Here is a 19109-nt window from a genome sequence, read left to right on the forward strand (position 1 = left end):
CCATGTCATTACAGACCTATTTTTCTAATTCAAGTTTTTTTTTCTTTCATGCAAAAGATATTCACCATTGTTGGAGAGGATGACTGAAAGGTATTCTTCATGGAAAGAACTCACATAAAGCAGTAAGCTTGGAGTTTGTGTAGTTCGGAAGCTCAGTGTGATCATTTCTCTGGTCAATGTTGTATTTCTGTGTAATGAAGAAGCAAAAGAGCTCTTGTTTTCACTTAAAGGGTAATGTTCTTGAAAAGTATAAGTCATTGAGGAGCCTGTTCCAAAATATGCAGAAATTTCTGGAATGACAAACACATTTTTGTGATATTAACAAATTTAAATACAAATTTTTTGATGTATATTTAAAGAGTAAATCCAATACTTTAATACATTGAGAGGTAAAACAAAAATGTTTTCCTGTTTGTATATTTTCACTTTTCAAATTTTAAGATTCTTTTTTCAAAAGATGTATTTAGGTGCTAGCATTGTGGTGCTGCAGGTTAAGCCTGTCTCTTTCCTATCTCTCTGTACCTCTGACTTTTAAATAAATAAATAAATCTTTTAAAAAATTAATTATTTGAAAGACAGATTGACAAAATGGTGCCCTCCCCCCAGATATCTTCCAACTGCTGGTTCACACCCTAACTGCCAGGATGAAGCTAGGAACCAGGAACTCCATCCAGGGCTCTCACAAGAGTGACAGGAACCCAAGTATTTAGGCCATCATCTGCTGCCTCCCATATGCATTAACTGGAAGCTGGACTGGAACCGCCGGTGAGACTCAATCCCAGGCACCCTGACATGATGCAGCATGGCACTACAACACCCACCCAAGTTTTAAGTTTCTTAAAAAATATAAATGTAAATAAATATAAATATATAAATAAATATATAAATTATATAAATATAGATATAAAATGAGTTTCTTAAAAATAAAGCTTGAAACGAAAAGTAACAAATCTTAACATATTCACAACCCAGACATGAATAACATCTAGTAGAGATTTTATTTAATTCTCCAAATTATCTTTAATCTGTACTATAAATGTATATCTTAAAGCTACTCTCAGCTTTGGGTGCCAATTTTTCTTCCAAAAGATTATTTTTCTTGGGGCTGGCGCTGTGGTGTAGTGAGTAAAGCTGCCACCTGCATTCCTGGCATCCCATATGGGCGCTGGTTCAAGCCCCAGCTGCTCTACTTCTGATCCAGCTCCGAGCTAGTGTGTCTGGGAAAGCAGCAGAAGATGGTCCAGGTCCTTAGGACCCTGCAACCATGTGGGAGACTCAGAAGAAGCTCCTAGCTTCAGATCAGCCCAGCTTTGGCCTTGCACCTATTTGGGGAGTGAAACAGTAGATGGAAGATCTCTCTTGCTTGCTCTCTCTCTTTGTCTCTCTGTAATTCTGCTTTTCAAATAAATAAATTTTAATAATCCTTTAAAAAAGAGATTTTTCTTTTCACTTAGTTGAAAGTTGATGATATGGTGTTAGGGAGGGACAGAGAGAGAGAGAGAGAGAGAGAAACAGGGCCAGCACCTTGGCGTAGTGAATAAAGCTGCAGCCTGCCATGCCAGCATCACATATGGGCGCCGGTTCAAGTCCCATAGCTCTCTGCTATGGCCTAGGAAAGCAGTGGAAGATGGCCCAAATCCTTGGGCTCCTGCACCCATGTGGGAGACCTGGAGGAAGCTCCTGGTGCTTGTTTCAGATCGGCGCAGCTCTGGCCATTGCAGCCAACTGGGGAGTGAACCAGTGGATGGAAGACTTCTCTCTCTCTGCCTCTCTTTCTCTCTCCGTGTAACTCTTTCAAATAAATAAATAAATAAATAAATCTTAGAGAGAGAGAGAGAAAGAGAGAGAGAGAATCTTCCCTCTGCTGGTTGACTGCTCAAATGCCCACAACAGGGACTGGGCCAGGCCTGGGCCAGGCCTAAGCCAGGAACTCCATCTCCATCCTACCATATAGATGGTAGGAAGACAAGTACTTAGGCCAACAGCTACTGATCTCCAGGTGCAGCAGCAGGAAGCTGGACCCAAAGTGCAGAGTAGCTGGGACTCGAGTTGAGCACTTTGATATGAGATGTGGGTGTCTCAACTGTGCCACAAAGCTCAGCCAGAAAATTTACTTCTATAGAACGCTATTTCTTCTGCCTATTTGAGCTATTCTTATACATACCAAGCTCAACAGCACATTGTTACAATGATTTCATATCATTTGATGTCTGTTAAAGAAGCTTAGAAAAGAAAAAAGAGAACATATGTATATATAGACTGTGATATTTACTCTATTTACCATTCTTTTTGTTTGTCCCTGGGAGTGATATTATCATCTGGTGTCATTTTTTCATTCTAGTACAGCTTGGTTCCCATTTGCCTTCTCTGTGCTGTTGTCAGATATATTAAATATTGGTAGGATAACATATACGTGTATGTGTGTGGGTATATATATGGATGTGTGTATGGGTATATGTTTCTATATACATGTAGGATATGTATATATCCTTTATTATAATTTTAATCAGTTATTTTTTACATTAGTTAACAGCAGAAAGGATAAGAAATATGCTCTTACTCTACCTTTTATAATTGCCTACAAACTGATTTTTATAAAGAATTTTTTTTTGTGTGTAGACTTTAATAACTGTCAGTTTACATTCTTTCAGCCTGAAGAACAACCTTTGTTATTTCCTCTCATGAGGGTCTGTTAGCTGTGAATTCCAACAGTTTTAAAAGACATTTTTTTAAAAATTTTTCCCCAAATGCTTGCAAAAGCCAGGGCTGGGCCAAAGCAAGGCTAGGAGCCTGGAAATCAATGGAGGTCTCCCACATGGGTGGCAGGGACCCAAGTACTTGAGCCATAATCTCCTGTGTTCCAGGGTGCACACTAGCAGGAAGTTGGATTGGAAGTATAAGGGCCAGGATGCAAACCATGCACTCTGGAATGGGATATGGGTGTCTCAAACAGCATCTTAACTGCTGTGTCAAATGCCCACACATCTCTCAGTTTAAAAAAAATTAAATTTGGCCAGCGCCGCGGCTCACTAGGCTAATCCTCCACCTAGCGGCACCGGCACACCGGGTTCTAGTCCCGGTCGGGGCACCGGATTCTGTCCCAGTTGCCCCTCTTCCAGGCCAGCTCTCTGCTGTGGCCTGGGAGTGCAGTGGAGGATGGCCCAAGTCCTTGGGCCCTGCACCCTATGGGAGACCAGGAGAAGCACCTGGCTCCTGCCATCGGATCAGCGAGGTGTGCTGGCCGCAGCGCGCCAACCGCAGCGGCCAATGGAGGGTGAACCAACGGCAAAAGGAAGACCTTTCTCTCTGTCTCTCTCTCTCACTGTCCACTCTGCCTGTCAAAAAAAAAAAAAATAAATAAAATAAATAAAAAAAATTAAATTTTATTGAAAGAGAAACAGAGACAGAGAGACTGGCAGAGCTTCTCTGTTGGTTTACTTCCACAATGGTGGGGGCTGACCTAGACTGAAACCAGAATCCAGGAACCCAACTAATTGAGCCATTACTATTGCCTCCAGGGGTCTGCATTAGTGAGAAGCTAGAGTTTGGAGCTGGAGCCAGGATTCAAACCCAGGCACTCTGATACTGAGTATCTTAACTGATAGGCTCAATTCCAGCTCCTTAAAGGCCAAAAATATACAAACAAACAAATATGGAATACCTTTAGTTCACTGTCATTTTTGAAAGATAGTTTTGCTGGGCATAGTTTCTTGGATAACATTTGTTTTATTTAAATATATTTTCTCACTGCTTTGTTACTTAAAACATTTTTGATAAGAAGTCAGCTGTTAATCTTGATATGAGTCATTTTTCTCTTACTGCTTTTAAGATTTCTTTTTTGTCCTCTTTTTTTTGACAGGCAGAGTGGACAGTGAGAGAGACAGAGAGAAAGGTCTTCCTTTACCATTGGTTCACCCCACAATGGCTGCTGCGGCCGGCGCGCTGTGGCCAGTGCACTGTGCTGATCCGAAGCCAGGAGCCAGGTGCTTATCCTGGTCTCCCATGCGGGTGCAGGGCCCAAGGACCTGGGCCATCCTCCACTGCACTCCCAGGCCACAGCAGAGAGCTGAACAGGAAGAGGAGCAACCGGGACAGAATCCAGTGCCCTGACCAGGACTAGAACCCGGTGTGCTGGCGCACTGAGCTGTGGCATCAGCCTGTCCTCTTCTTTTTTTTTTTTTTAAAGATTTATTTTATTAATTTGAAAGGCAGAGTTATATAGAGAGGGAAAGACACAGATGGAGGGATCTTCCATCCACTGGTTTGCTCCCCAAATGGCTGAAACAGCAGGAGTTGGGGAGGCTGAAGCCAGGAGCCAGGAGCTTCATCCAGGTCTCCCACATAGGTTCTGGGGTCCAAGTAGTTGGGCCACCCTCCACTGCTTTCCCAGGGTGTTAGTAGGGAGTTAGATGGGAAGTGGAGCAGCCAGGATTTGAATTGGTGCCAATATGGCACAACCATATGGTGGTGGCACAACCTGTTATTCCACAATGCCAGCCTCTGTCTTCATTTTCAACATCAAGATGTGTCTGGGTAGGTGTTTCTTTTTGTCATATTTGGAATTCACTGAACTTTCCATACATGTAGATGATAATTTTCATTAATTTGGGGGATGCTTCAACTAATATTCCAACCATTATATTTAAAACACTTTTTCTTTATCCTTTTATGTCTTCTCTCCTTCATATATTCTCGTTACATAGTGATGTATTAATCATGCCTGACATTGCTCTGTTGCTCTGTCAACTTTTCTTTAGTCTCATTACTCTTCAGGATAGATAATTTTTATTTATTTATTTATTTTAACTTTTATTTAATGAATATAAATTTCTAAAGTACAGCTTATGGATTACAATGGCTCCCCCCCCCATAACGTCCATCCCACCCACAACCCTCCCCTTTCCCTCTCCCTCCCCCCTTCCATTCACATCAAGATTCATTTTCAATTCTCTTTATATATAGAAGATCAGTTTAGTATATATTAAGTAAAGATTTCAACAGTTTGCACCCACATAGAAACACAAAGTGAAAAATACTGTTTGAGTACTAGTTATAGCATTAAATCACAACGTACAGCATATTAAGGACAGAGATCTTACATGAGGAGTTAGTGCACAGTGACTCCTGTTGTTGACTTAACAAATGGACACTCTTGTTTATGGCATAAGTAATCACCCTAGGCTCTAGTCATGAGTTGCCAAGGCTATGGAAGCCTTTTGAGTTTACCGACTTCGATCTTATTCCGACAGGGTCATAGTCAAAGTGGAAGTTCTCTCCTCGCTTCAGAGAAAGGTACCTCCTTCCTTGATGACCTGTTCTTTCCACTGGGATCTCACTCGTGGAGATCTTTCATATAGGGTTTTTTTTTTTTTTTTTTTTGCCAGAGTGTCTTGGCTTTCCATGCCTGAAATACTCTCATGGGCTTTTCAGCCAGATCCGAATGTCTTAAGGACTGATTCTGAGGCCAGAACGCTGTTTAGGACAGGATAGATAATTTTATTGATCCATCTTCCAAGTTTGCTGATTCCTTCTTCTATCACTGTAAATCTGTTGAAACTCTCTAGTTAAATTTTCATTACAATCATTGTACATTTTAATGATATAATTTCTAATTCTCTTTTAAAAATATTTGTTATAATTCTATATTCAAGGATATACTGTCAGCATAACCTTCACATTTTAAAATTTTCTTTATTTATTTGAAAGGCAGAGTGACAGATATAGAACTTCCATCTGCTTGTTTACTCCCCAAGTGGCCCAACTGCTGGCACTGGGCCAGGTTGATGCCAGGAACTATAAACTCCATCTAGGTCAATCACATTGCAGTAGGAACTCAAGAACTTAAGCTATCACTCACTGTTTCCCAAGTGAATTAGCAAGGAGCTGGATCAGAAGCAGAGTAGTTGGGACTTGAACTGAAATGAGATGCAGGTGTTGCAAGAGGCGGGTTGACCTGTACCACAATGTCCACCCCGTATCTTCACTTTTCTAAGCATGGTGTCTTAGTCTGTTTGGGTTGTTATAACAAAATACCATAAACTACGTAGGTTAAACGCTTTTTCCTTATAGTTCTGGAGACTATAAAACCCATAGCAAAAGTACCAACATACTTCTTGTGAAGGTCCTTCCCCTGGTTTGCAGATCCTTCTCTCTGTATCTGCACACAGTGGAGAGAAAGAGAGGGCTCTGATCTACTCCTCTTCTTTTAAGTGTGCCAAGTTCATCACCAGAGCTAAGCTGTCATGACTTATACTTAAGCCCAAATAGTCTCCCATAAGACCCCCTTCACAAACCATCATCACATTTGTGATTGAATTTCAGTAGGAAACACACATTCAATTTACAATATAGTGTTACTTTTAGTTCTTTGAACATTTTTATAATAGCTATTTTGGAATCCTTGCCATGCAAGCCTGACATATAGACTCTCCCTAAAATAGCTTCTACAGCCTACTTTCCCCCCTTAGTAGATTATGCTCTCTTTTTTTTTTTTTGCATATCTATGATTTTAAATTTTGATTAGAATTTGACTTTCTAAAACTTTTTGAATTTTAATTTTTAATTAGTTTTTAACAGATTCAATGTGCTTTGTAGATACAATTCTAAGAACATGATTCCCTTCCTCCCTCACTCCCTCCTTTCCCTTCTCTCCTTACCACCCTCTTTCTTTCTTACCCCCTTTTTATAGTTTTTGAGATAACGTATTTTAAATCTACATTACAGTAAAAAGGCTTAATACTTCACTGAGTAAGAAATAAAAAAAGACAAAAATAAAAATAAAAAGCAAAAAGGCCCTAATTTAGGGGGAAAAAAGACAACCTCTATAAATGATACTTGAATGGAAAAATGACCATTTCCCCCATACACAGTACATTTTAAAGTAATCACAGGAGCTGGCGCTGTGGCTCACTTGGTTAATCCTCCACCTTGTGGTGCCTGCATCCCATATGGGCGCTGGGTTCTAGTCCTGGTTGCTCCACTTTCAGTCCAGTTCTCTGCTGTGGCCCAGGAGGGCAGTGGAGGATGGCCCAAGTGTTTGGGCCCCTGCACCCGCGTGGGAGACTAGGAAGAAGCACCTAGCTCCTGGCTCCTGGCTCCTGGCTTCGGATTGGTGCAGCACCAGCCGTTACGGCCATTTGGGGAGTGAACCAATGGAAGGAAGACCTTTCTCTCTCTCTCTCTCTCTCTCTCTACCTGTCAAATAAAAATAAATAAATAAAGTACTTACAGATCATTCAAACCATACTACTTAACCACTGGCTTCACAAAGCTATAAAACAAAACTTAAAAAACAATATTTGCAGGAATGTTGATACAAGTAAACATTTCTTTTTTCTTTCTTCTTTTTTTTTTTTGTTTTTTTTTTTTTTTTAAATTTTAGCTCCCATTTGCAAGAGAGAACATGCAGTATTTGTTTTTCTGGGTCTGGCTTATTTCACTAAACAAGATGTACTCCAATTGTGTCCATTTTGCTGTAAATGGTAGAATTTCATTCTTTTTTTATACTTCTTCCATTTTATACTTTTTATATTTTTTGTACTTCTTTCATTCTTTTTTTACTGTATAGCTGAATGATATTCCATTGTGTACATATACCTCATTTTCTATAACTTCATCTGATGATGCACACCTTGGATGATTCCAGATTTAGGCTATTGTGAACAGTGTTGCTATGAACATGGTGGTACAGATATTCTTTGATACATTGTGTTCAAGTTTTTTGGGTATATGCCCAAAAGTGGGATTGCCAGATCATATGGCAAGTCTATTTCTAGTTTTTTAAGAAAACTCCATCCAGTTTTCCACAGTGGCTGTACTAATTTACAGTCCCACCAACAGTGTGTAAGTGTTCCCCTTTGCATCCTTTGCATTTTGTACTCTCTCTGTTTTGGATTTTAGCCATTCTGACAAGTGTGGTATGATATCTCATTGTGGTTTTGATTTGCATTTCCCTGATGGTAAGTGATGTTGAGTATTTGTTAAATATAGTTGTTGGCCATTTGTATTCCTTCTTTTGAGAACTGTTTATTGAAGACCTTTGCCCATTTCTTAACTGGATTGGTTGATTTTTGTTGTTGAGGTTTTTAGGTTGTTTTAATATATTTGGGATATTAATCCTTTGTGAGGTAGGTGGTTTGTATTTTTAAAATTTGATATTAAAAAAGATTTATTTATTTGAAAGCCAGAGTTACAGAGAGAGAGAGGAGAAGAAAGAAAAAAAGATATCTTCCATCTGCTAGTTCATCCCCAAATATCTGCAATGACCAGGGTTGGGCCAGGAGCCTGGAACTCCTATGTAAGTGGCAGGGGCTCAAATACTTGGGCGGTCACCGGCTGCCTTCCTAAGTGCATTTGTAGGGGGCTGGGATGGAAGTGGAGCAGTCAGGACTCAGACTTGTGCCCCTTAAGGGATGCCAGCATCTTAGGCAGCAGGTTAACAGACTGTACCACAACGCCAGGCCCCAAGTTTGATATTTAAGATACAATATTCTAACAATTTTCTAAATAGTTTCTCTCCAGGGCTTTTTGTTAGTTTAGTGACTCAGCTGGGCAATCTCAACCAAGTCTATTTCCTTAGAAGTATAGGTCTCAGATGTCATTCCTCCTGGAGTATATGGTTCCGTATATGCAGTAATGTGGGAGGCCACACATTACTGCAAAGGCTCTCTCTTTGACCAGCTCCCTCCCTCCCCCCTCATCCCTTTCTCTTAAGACTTATTTATTTGATAGGCAGAGTAAGAGAGGCAGAGAGAAGGAGAGAACTTCCACCTGCCTGTTCACTCCCCAAATGGCTGCAACAGCCAGGACTAGTCCAGGCTGAAGCCAGGAGACTGGAGCTCTATCTGGGTTCCCACAAAGGTAGCAGGGATCCAAGTAACTGGGCCATCATATGCTTCCTTTCAAAATGCACTAGCAGAGAGCTGGATCGGAAGTGGAGCAGCTGTGACACAATCTATGTTGCAACATGGGAAGCTGCGGTTGCATACTTAACCCACGGTGCCACAATGCCACTGTTCTCTCTTTTTTTAATCTTTTCTCTGTGTTAACCTATCTGCCTGTGTTGGTATCATGCAGATTTGTTAGCTTCTACATATTGTCATATTCAGTAAGGCTCTAGAGTTGAAATTTAAATTGCTTCAGTCTGATTTAATTAAATCGAGTCCTCTCTCCTTCCCCTCCTCCCACAGGATTAGTCTTGATTTCAGTCTTTGAGACTTGTTATGACTTCAGAAGGAAGCTTCTTAGTTGTCTCATTCCTTGGTTCTGTCTTTTAGTCTTGTAGCTTGCCTATGATTTAACTTGCTGCTCTCCTGGAGTTATCCTCCTCTTAACTGCCTACCACCAATATTTCTCTTGTTTTCATAAGAACCATTAGGTTTGACCAATTATGCTGTTAAATATAGTATTTGTATATGCATGACAGACCAGAGGCACTTTAAAAAGCTGCTAAATTTAGTTTTGATGATTAAATAGAAATTCCATCAAAGTATTACAAATTTAAGTATATATAAAGTCAGTACAGTGTACTTAATACCAAAGTCAGTTCCCCTCTTTTAAAAACATGGCTTGTGCCATGATATTCCTGTAAGAACAGTTGGGGCCAGCACTGCAGGACAATGGGTTAAGCCATTGCCAGTGATGCCAGCATCCCATGTGAGCACCCGTTCTGGTTCCAGTTATTCACTTCCAATACAATTCTCTGCTAATGTGCCTGCAAAAGCAGTGAAAGATAGCCCAAGTACCTAATCCCCTGCCACCCACGTAGGAGACCTGGATAAAGCTCCTGACTACTGGCCTCAGCCTAGTCTAGTCCCAAACGTTGTAGCCATTTGTGGGGTGAATCAGCATAGAAGAATTTTCATTCTCTCTGTTTCTATGTGTATATCTACCCCTCTCTCTGTAACTCTTTCAAATAAATAAATCTTAAAAAAAAAAGGCAGTCAAACATCCCAGGTTAAAGTGTCTGAGTGGTCATGTGAATGACATGTCAGTATTAATTAAATACATACTTTCCCTCCTAGTTAATATAACTATTTAATAAGAAAACACAATTTAAAAAATCATGCATCACTTCAAGTTATTACCACAAATAACAATAATGCTTTACAGATCTGAAAAGCAAGAACACCCCAAGGATATGGTTTCAAAAACCAAATTGTTTTGAGAGCATTAACATTAAATAGAATATGGGGGTAACAGATATCTTCCACGTAAGAAATCCAAGGGAGATTGATAACCTATTTAACAGTCTTAGGTTTTCAAAATAGTCATATCCCCCTTAATGGAATTTGGAATAGAAATTATTCCATTTCAAATAATTTTACAATTTGCCCTTTTGTTATAACATCAAATGCCAGCAGTGTTCTTTATTAAGTGTCCCCTCAATTCCCTGTAACTTGCTCTTTGGTCACACTCACCATTTGTGCAGAATGGCCCATCATATGCAGACAACGTGCAGTTACAAGACACTCCTCTCTGCTCCTCCTGACATCTCCCTCCATTGCGACACAAGTGTCCATAGCTGCTGCAGTGTCCTGCACACCCGGGCTCCACTCCTGGTGTCACTGTGGCTCTTTCTTCCAGATCCAGGGACACACCATTCAACTGCAGTGACCGAATGCACCCCAGGAAGCCTCTCAGCCTGCTGGCCGTGCCTCCTGCAAGGGAAACACTACAAATAGAAACGTGTTCCGTGGGTGCTGGCATTGTAGCCTAGCAGATAAAGCCATCACCTGTGACGTGAATATCTCATATGGGTGGGGGCATATTCCAGTCCTGGCTGCTCCACTTCTGATCCAGCTCCCTGCTAATGTGCCTGGGAAGGCCGCAGAAATTGAATTAAGTACTTGGGTTCCTGCACCCACATGGGTGACTTGGAAGAAGCTCCTGGCTCTCTGCTTTTGTCTGGCTCAGCTCTGGCCATTACAGACATTTTAGGAATGAACCAGCAGACAGAAGATTCTCTTTCTTTAGCTGTAACTCTGCCTTTCAAATAAAGAAAAGCTCAGGTAGGCAGCATTGCAGACAAAATGAAACACCCTTGCAGCTCCCCTAACTGCCTGTTCCATGGGAGGTTCCAGTCTCTTCTTTTAGATGGCATATGGCACTATATTTTGTATTTATATCTTGGTATTATACTCTTCTGTAGACTTGCTCTTTTACAAAAGACATGTAAATAGTTTTCCACTATTTACCCTTCTGAAATGCCTATGGCTTTGTCCTTTTTTTCCTTTGGTCCAATTATATTCTGTTTCTGATTATGTCTCTTGTGGTTTTTGAATCCAAAATCTGCTCTGTACTATTTTTAAAATAAATGTTTGCAACATTAGAAAATATAACATACATCATGATTATATATGAATGCTCAAAATTTTTAGAATAATAAGAATGTATGAAGATAAATTTCCTAGCAAACTCCCAAAACAAAGTAAGAAAAGTTTACAAAGGCAAGGAAACAGGAAGGATGAAATCATATTATAATATCACGTGCCAGGGGATTCCAATTCAATCCCATCAAGGTGGCACGTACCAATGCCATCTCACTAGTCAAAGTGATCAATTTCAGTTCATAATTGATCATAATGATAAGTCTAAGAGTCAAAGGGATCACATAAACAAGACTAGTGTCTGCTAATACTAACTGAAAGAATTAAAAAGGAGAGAATGATCCAACATGAGAAGTGGATACCAGCAGACCCACAGAATGGCAGACATCCTAAATGGCACTCTGGCCTCAGAATCAGCCCTTAAGGCATTCAGGTCTGGCTGAAGAGCCCATGAGAGTATTTTAGGCATGGAAAGCCAAGACACTCTGGAAAGAACGAGCCATCAAAGAAGGAGGTACCTTTCTCCGAGGGGAGGGGAGAACTTCCACTTTGACTATGACCTTGGCTAAATATGATCAGAGTCAGTGAACTCAAAAGGCTTCCATGGCCTTGGCAACTCATGACAAGAGCCTAGGGTGATTACTGATGCCATAAAGAGTGTCAATTGTTAAGTCCACAACAGGAGTCACTGTACACTTACTCCTCATATAGGATCTCTGTCCTTAATGTGTTGTACAATGTGATTTAATGCTATAACTAGTACTCAAACAGTATTTTACACTTTGTGTTTCTGTGTGGGTGCAAACTGTTGAAATCTTTACTTAATATATACTAAACTGATCTTCTGTATATAAAGAGAATTGAAAATGAATCTTGATGTGAATGGTATGGGAGAGGGAGTGGGAGATGGGAGGGTTGTGGGTAGGAGGGAAGTTATGGAGGGGGAATCCATTGTAATCCGTGAGCTGTACTTTGGAAATTTATATTTATTAAACAAAAGTTTAAAAAAATTAAAATAAAATAAAATATCTGATGCAAGTTATCCCTTGTTCTATGCATTCCTTTCTGATGATAGTGTGGTAAAATGGCATTAACTGAATAATACACACATGGATATTTTATCATATTAAACTTGAATGATATATAAGCCAGAATTCTACAAACATGAGTCTAGGAACACAGGAATTGCCTGGAGTGTGAAAAATGCAGATTCTTGAGCCTCCTCTTAGAGATTCTGTTAAGTAGCTCCAAATCTGAATTTTCAACCAGGTTTTGGGTGATTCTAAAGTCTGCGGTTCAACCACAATTTTATTTATTTATTTTTATTTATTTTAAAAGGCTTGTTTTGTTTATTTGAAAAGCAGAGAGAGAGAGAGAGAGAGAGAGAGAGAGAGAGGCATAACCATCTGCTGCTTCGCTCCCCAAATGGCCACAATGGCAAGGGCTGAGCCAGGTTGAAGCCAGGAACCTGAAACTCCATCAGAATCTTCTCCATGAGTAGTACTTGGGATATCTTCTGCTGCTTTTCCCAGGCCATTAGCAGAGTGTTGGACTGCAAGTGGAACCAGCACTCATATGGGATGCTGGTGTCGTGGGTGCAGCTTAACCCACTGTGCCACAATGTCAGCTCTAACCACCAGTTTTATAAAACTTACCTTTGTGTGAATGCTTATTATAGGTGACTTTTATACTAATTTTGTTTCTAGGTATTCCACTAAATAATCTGAAGGATACTAAGAGAGAAAAACAAGTTCCTTAATTTGACTCACTTTGTGTTCTTCCTTTCAGGTAGTTTGATGAGTTCAAGCCTTTTGAAAAGGCTTCTTCTTGCTATAATATAACCAGCATTTTGTCTAGAGCTAGTTTTTATGGAGCCATGGTATATACACACCTCCTGCAAACACATACACACACATACATTATCTCTCTCTCTCTCTCTCACTCACACATACACACACACTCAAATGCATTTGAATTCACTGTGCAGCATTTAGTACCCGTAAGTCACATGCATCCCCCTATAAAGTAGGTTGTGTGATCATTTGTGACTTAGTCCAATTTCTAATTGAACTGTGTTCTTGATGTGCTTTAAAATGCATAAGAAATTAGCAAGTGAGAGCTACTCCCTCATTGTGCTCAGTTTTAAGTTAGAATAGAATAGTCTGAAAAGTAATATAGCAAAATATATTTTCCACCTTGGAAAAAATAAACAGTGATTAAACAATAAATAAGCAAATTGAAGAAAAGACTTCCATCACCCAGAGCTGTAATCTTTAAATGGATACCCTGCATTTCAGATAAATAAATAATAAATCTTTAAAAAATTAAATGCACTGCAAGATTAAAGGAGCAAGATGTGGTTGTAAACAAGAAGCATGTGGTGAGAGTACCAGGAGGGGGGACAGGAGTGGGGAGCCTAAAAGCCTGCTATGGACACACTGTGGGATGTGTTGCTGCGTGGACACTGGGGGACTTCTGTTTCAATTATAACACAAGTTAGCTAACTGCATTGAGAAGTGAACCTGAAGAAGTGAATAAAAAGTTCTAGCTGTCACACTAATAGTGAGGATAAAATACAGCTGTCACAAATGCCAGTCATCTGTAATATGAATTTTTCAAGCTTGGGAATTGGCCATCAGGGGTTCAGAGTCCTGTTACCAAGTGGCTACTCTACCTCTCTGAGACTTGGTTATCTCATATGTAGATGGATTTAAAAAATGGTATCAACAAAATAAAAAGTACACAGCAAGTTTCTAGAACTGACCTCTAGGTTATCAATAAATTATGTCAATAGCAGTAGCACTTGTTTTCAAGTGCTACTGAAAGTACTTTTGTAGTAATGACCTTCTTTAGGCCCAACTCTGCACTCACACCAAGTTCAATTTCAATCAACAGCACTCACCAATGAAGAGCTGACTGTTGAGCTGTAAACGGACGTGCCCATCAGCAGGGGCAGAGTGTATCTTCTGAGGGAGTTGATCGACCTGCAAAGATGCTCCTTTAATGTTCCTCTCTGCCCTCACATGATGCCACTTGTTGTCATTAAAGGGGGTGGACGACTGCACTGTGACCTCACAAGGTCCATTCCCCACATCAAAGGAAAAGGTCACTTCTGTGGGAGCTGGAAATACATATATGGATATTGTTCATGTTAATTCACAGGGGAGAACATTTGTCTCCTCAGGAGCAGACACAGGAAAACACAACATGCTCACTATGAAAGAAGAAAATGACACTGCTGCAGAAAAATGCGACACTGAGTTGGGGATGGAGGGCAAAATAAATGTGTCCCCTAGAGAGAAGAAAACAGAACAAAGCTGATTTTATGGTAATTATCTTCAGAGAATACTATCCAGTCTTGCTAAATACTAAATATTAAAGATACACACCCAAAGTTAGAATCCAAATAGCATTTTATGTATAAGTAATTTTATTTTCAAACGGCTCAAAAATCTCATCTAATTTGAAAACACATTTAACAAATCTGATGGTAATTAATTAAGCTTCGAGTGCATGAAAAATAATATGTCTGGTCAATTATAATTCAATTAGCAATTTGATGAGTTTGATTTAAAGCTGTGAACAGACTCGGCAATAGTGGAGAAGGCACATTTTGATGAATTTTTATGTGCTTCATACCTCACAGTTTTTGTTCCTCTTAAAATGATTAAATGAAAAACGCAATTATAAAATAAGCATGGTGATACTTTACAAAAGCTCTTATTGCTAAATCATGGGCATCCTCTGACTTGGCCGGAGTGAGCAACGTACCACGCAGCTCTATCCTAATAAAGTCTGTGATCCCCAGGTTCTCCATAAACACACCAGAGGAGACCGTAGTCTTAAAAAAGAAACATACGTCCGCAGTAAACTCTCCATGCAAAGTGGGGAAGTGAAGGTATGACGTCTCAGTGTTGAAGGAAGCGGAATTCCAAAATGAGTCTGTTTACAAAAAGAAAAAAACACAAAAGAGAAAAAAAGTCATGAAACAAAAAAAACACATTTTATACTTACATGTTTACTGCTAACCACAAGAATAACTACGTAAGTCTTCACTGAGAGTTCTGAACATTCCTCTCACATTGTCATGACACCAACAGCCAAAAGGTGATTATTTTTTTTTTTTTTTTTTTTTTTTTATTTTTGACAGGCAGAGTGGACAGTGAGAGAGAGAGACAGAGAGAGAAAGGTCTTCCTTTTGCCGTTGGTTCACCCTCCAATGGCCGCCGCTGCAGCCGGCGCACCGCGCTGATCCGATGGCAGGAGCCAGGATCCAGGTGCTTTTCCTGGTCTCCCATGGGGTGCAGGGCCCAAGCACCTGGGCCATCCTCCACTGCACTCCCTGGCCATAGCAGAGAGCTGGCCTGGAAGAGGGGCAACCGGGACAGAATCCGGCGCCCCGACCGGGACTAGAACCCGGTGTGCCGGCGCCGCAAGGTGGAGGATTAACCTATTGAGCCACGGCGCCGGCTAAAAGGTGATTATTTTGAGGAACAGAATTCTGTGTTGAGAAAAGGCTAAAGAAGGCAAAACAAAACCAGTGAGATCAGTTACGAGATGGCAGCCAACAATGCAGGCAAGAGACAATGGCAGCTTGAACTGGAGTTGTAGTGGAGACGGTGAGATAGGGTTAGATTCAGAATAGGGCTAAAGTGAGAAATAATAGGATTTACTGATGAACTGGATGTTGGAAGGTAAGGGAATGAATAAGATCTGAGACAACTCCAGAGTTTATAGTCTAAAAGTGATGCTGCTTTCTTTGGTGTATCCCATCGGGAGGGACACAGTGTTGATTAGTCCCACTACCTGTCATATTAGCTTTGTCTGCCTTGTGAAGGGGCATCTGTCAGGTTTCTCCCATAGATACTTAATGCTTTTCTCTCTGCAATTCATGAATGCTTTGACACCTTAAGGCTATAAAACGCACCTAATTTTTTCAAACTCTTATCCATTGATTTTAAAACTTACTGATTACACTTGAATTATTATCATGGTTGTTGACAATGGTCATTTTCTTTTTTTAAGATTTATTTATTTGAGGAACCAGTGTTGTGGTGTAGTAGGTAAAGCCATGGCCTGCAGTGCCAGCACCCCATATAAGCACTGGTTTGAGTTCAACTGCTCCATTTCTGATCCAGCTCCCTTCCTGCTAATGTACCTGGGAAAGCAGAGGAGAAGGCTCAAGTCCTTGGGCCCCTTTAGCCATGTGGGAGACCCGAAAGAATCTCTCAATCTCTCTCTCTCTATCTCTCCATCTCTCCATCTTTCTGTAACTCTGACTTTCAAATAAATAAATATTTATTTATCTGAAAGTGTTACAGATAGAGAGAAAGCAAGAGAGAGAAGGAGAAAGAGAGAGAGAGAGAGAGAGAGAGAGAGAGAGAATCTTCCATACACTGATTTACTCCCAAAACGGTGAAGGCAGGAGCTCAAAAACTCCATCCAGATCTCCCATGTGGGGTGACAAGGGTCCAAGTGCTTGAGCCATCTTCTGCTGCTTTCCCAGGCTCATTAGCAGGGAGCTAGATCAGAAGTGGAGCAGCTGGGACTGGACTCTCATATGAGATGCCAGCATTACAGGGCAACAAGCCCCATATGCACAGCATTTAACAAATGAACCAAAATACACTCAAAGAATAATAAAATCCTTTTTCTGAAAGAACAAAATATTTAGATTAACAAAGCGCACTTTGTTTTAGGAAAAATTCACAGACTTGATTAAAACTTAAGCATATTCTATTATCTTTGTTTTTAAAAACTTTGTTTTTTATTTGAAAACATTTTTTTGACTGGCAGACAGAGACAAAGAAAGCTGGTTCACTGCCCAAATGCCTGCAAAGCCAGGACAGGGTAAAGACTGAAACTGGGAGCCAGAAACTCAATCTAGGTTTCCTACATGAGCATCACTCATTCAAAAAGCTTCAAAACAGGAAACTTTTTGAGAAATGATGTAGTGTCAAAAATGGGAAGTTCAACACCTGATCTCATATGATGTATCAGTAAAAAATGCAGATGCAGTAAAAACACTGCATAAAATTACCTTTACATACTAGATAAGTAAATAAAATAGAAAAGAATAACATTACCTTCAGTCTATGTGTATAAGGTGTATATTAAACAAGTGAATTTCATGTTTAGACTTGGTTCCATCTCCAAGATATCACATCACATATATTCCAATATTCAAAAAATCCAAAAAAAAAAAAAAATCTGAAACACTTCTTTCTGGTCCTGAGTATTTTGGATGATGCATGTTCAACCTGCACTTCATTAACAAAATATGTGTCTGTAGTGCTTTCATGATATCCATGCCTTTTAAAAATCTGTCCTGATATTATTACAATGTCCCAGCACTTCACTAATTTTCTCTCTGACCACAAGGGCTTATGTCTACTCTTTTATTATCAAAACCTGTTAGTATGACCAAAAAGCTTTTTCTCGCCACTACTTACTGTCCCCGTGGCAGAGCAGGGGCCCCAGTGCATAAGCAGCTTCAGAATGCCTTCGGCCTGTGTCTGTTATCACAACCTGAGTGACCGGCAGGTGCTCTTTCTGGGAAAGGACTATTGTTTCGCTAGACCTAGAAACAACCACCAAAACCCTTACAATTATTCTCATTGACACACACACACAAAATCAACTATGATCTTACTGCAATTTGAAACCAACATTAAAGTACTTCACTGAACACTTAAACATTTTTCAGTATTTTGAGAGCACAGAAATTATTATGATTCTAAATCAGAGATCAGCAAATGTTTTCTGTGAAAGGCCATGGTAATGATTTGGCATCCCAGTTCACACTGCATCTGTAGCAGCTCCTCAACTCAGCTACCATGGTATCAGAGCAGTCAAGGACAGTAACAAATGGGCATGGCTTTACAGACACTGCATTTTGGACTTTATACCAGTTTATTCACTGGGAAATATTCTTCCTTTTACTTTACAGCCAAAAAAAAAAAACAAAAAAAAAAAAAAACAAAAAAAAACACCTGTCTTAGCTCATCAGCTCCACAAAATCAGGCCAATGGATTGGATTTGACCCACAAGCAGTTACTAGTTTATCAACTTCTGACAATTCCTGAGCCTAATGATTAGAAAGAAGAAGGGAGTAAATCATGAAGAATGGTCATTTTGGAAGCACAGAACAATATTTTCAAGGTAACTAGACATATAACTTCTAAAATTCATCTCAAAATAACATTTAAGTGATTATTAATCACAAATATAAATAGTAACACCATTTAGACTTAGATATGCTTCTCACAGAGTTTTATCATTAATTTTTTAAAGTCCTTTCATGGATACTGGGTATTTCTTCCTAGTTAAATTGTGAATTGAAAAACTAAATCCATAATTCAAAATGCAATCAAATATGATGCTTTTACTAATAATTCATAGACTAATATGTGTGGAAATGTTGTATGAAATACTGTCTCCATTCAGTGTATATTTTTGTAAAACTACAGTTTCTGTCCCTAAAAATGTATAGCCTATCAGATGCTATGGAAACCAATCATTGTCATCATCTTCACTTCATTTGTGACAGGGAAATTAAGAGCATAGCCTGGGTCCAACTCAAAGAGCCCCAAGGAGAAGCTGGGAGATCTTATGGTCCTGACCCCAGCCATTCCACTGATTCCTTCCAAAGCATATCTGCACATATGTATGTGTGTGCGTATGCTTCAACTGAATGTGTATTCTGATTTACAGACAGAACACTCTCAGTGCACTTCTTCAGTCTAGTAAATGCTGTTTTATTCAATTTACTCAGTCCCAAAA

At 39.8% G+C, this 19109-nt stretch overlaps 1 protein-coding gene across 1 annotated transcript in view; it reads right to left on the bottom strand.

The window, feature by feature from the left end:
* The window catches only part of CNTNAP3 (contactin associated protein family member 3), a 198331-nt gene that overhangs the window by 23531 nt on the left and 155691 nt on the right, over positions 1 to 19109 (bottom strand). Inside the window, exons 15-19 of the mRNA XM_070049821.1 lie at positions 17780 to 17907; positions 15099 to 15269; positions 14230 to 14448; positions 10419 to 10658; positions 66 to 290 (exon numbers count right to left, since the gene is read on the bottom strand). Of these exons, the coding sequence (XP_069905922.1) occupies positions 66 to 290; positions 10419 to 10658; positions 14230 to 14448; positions 15099 to 15269; positions 17780 to 17907 (983 nt within the window). The remainder of the gene's footprint in view (positions 1 to 65; positions 291 to 10418; positions 10659 to 14229; positions 14449 to 15098; positions 15270 to 17779; positions 17908 to 19109) is intronic.

The sequence above is a fragment of the Oryctolagus cuniculus genome, chromosome 10, assembly GCF_964237555.1.
Source record: "Oryctolagus cuniculus chromosome 10, mOryCun1.1, whole genome shotgun sequence".
NCBI lineage: Eukaryota > Metazoa > Chordata > Mammalia > Lagomorpha > Leporidae > Oryctolagus > Oryctolagus cuniculus.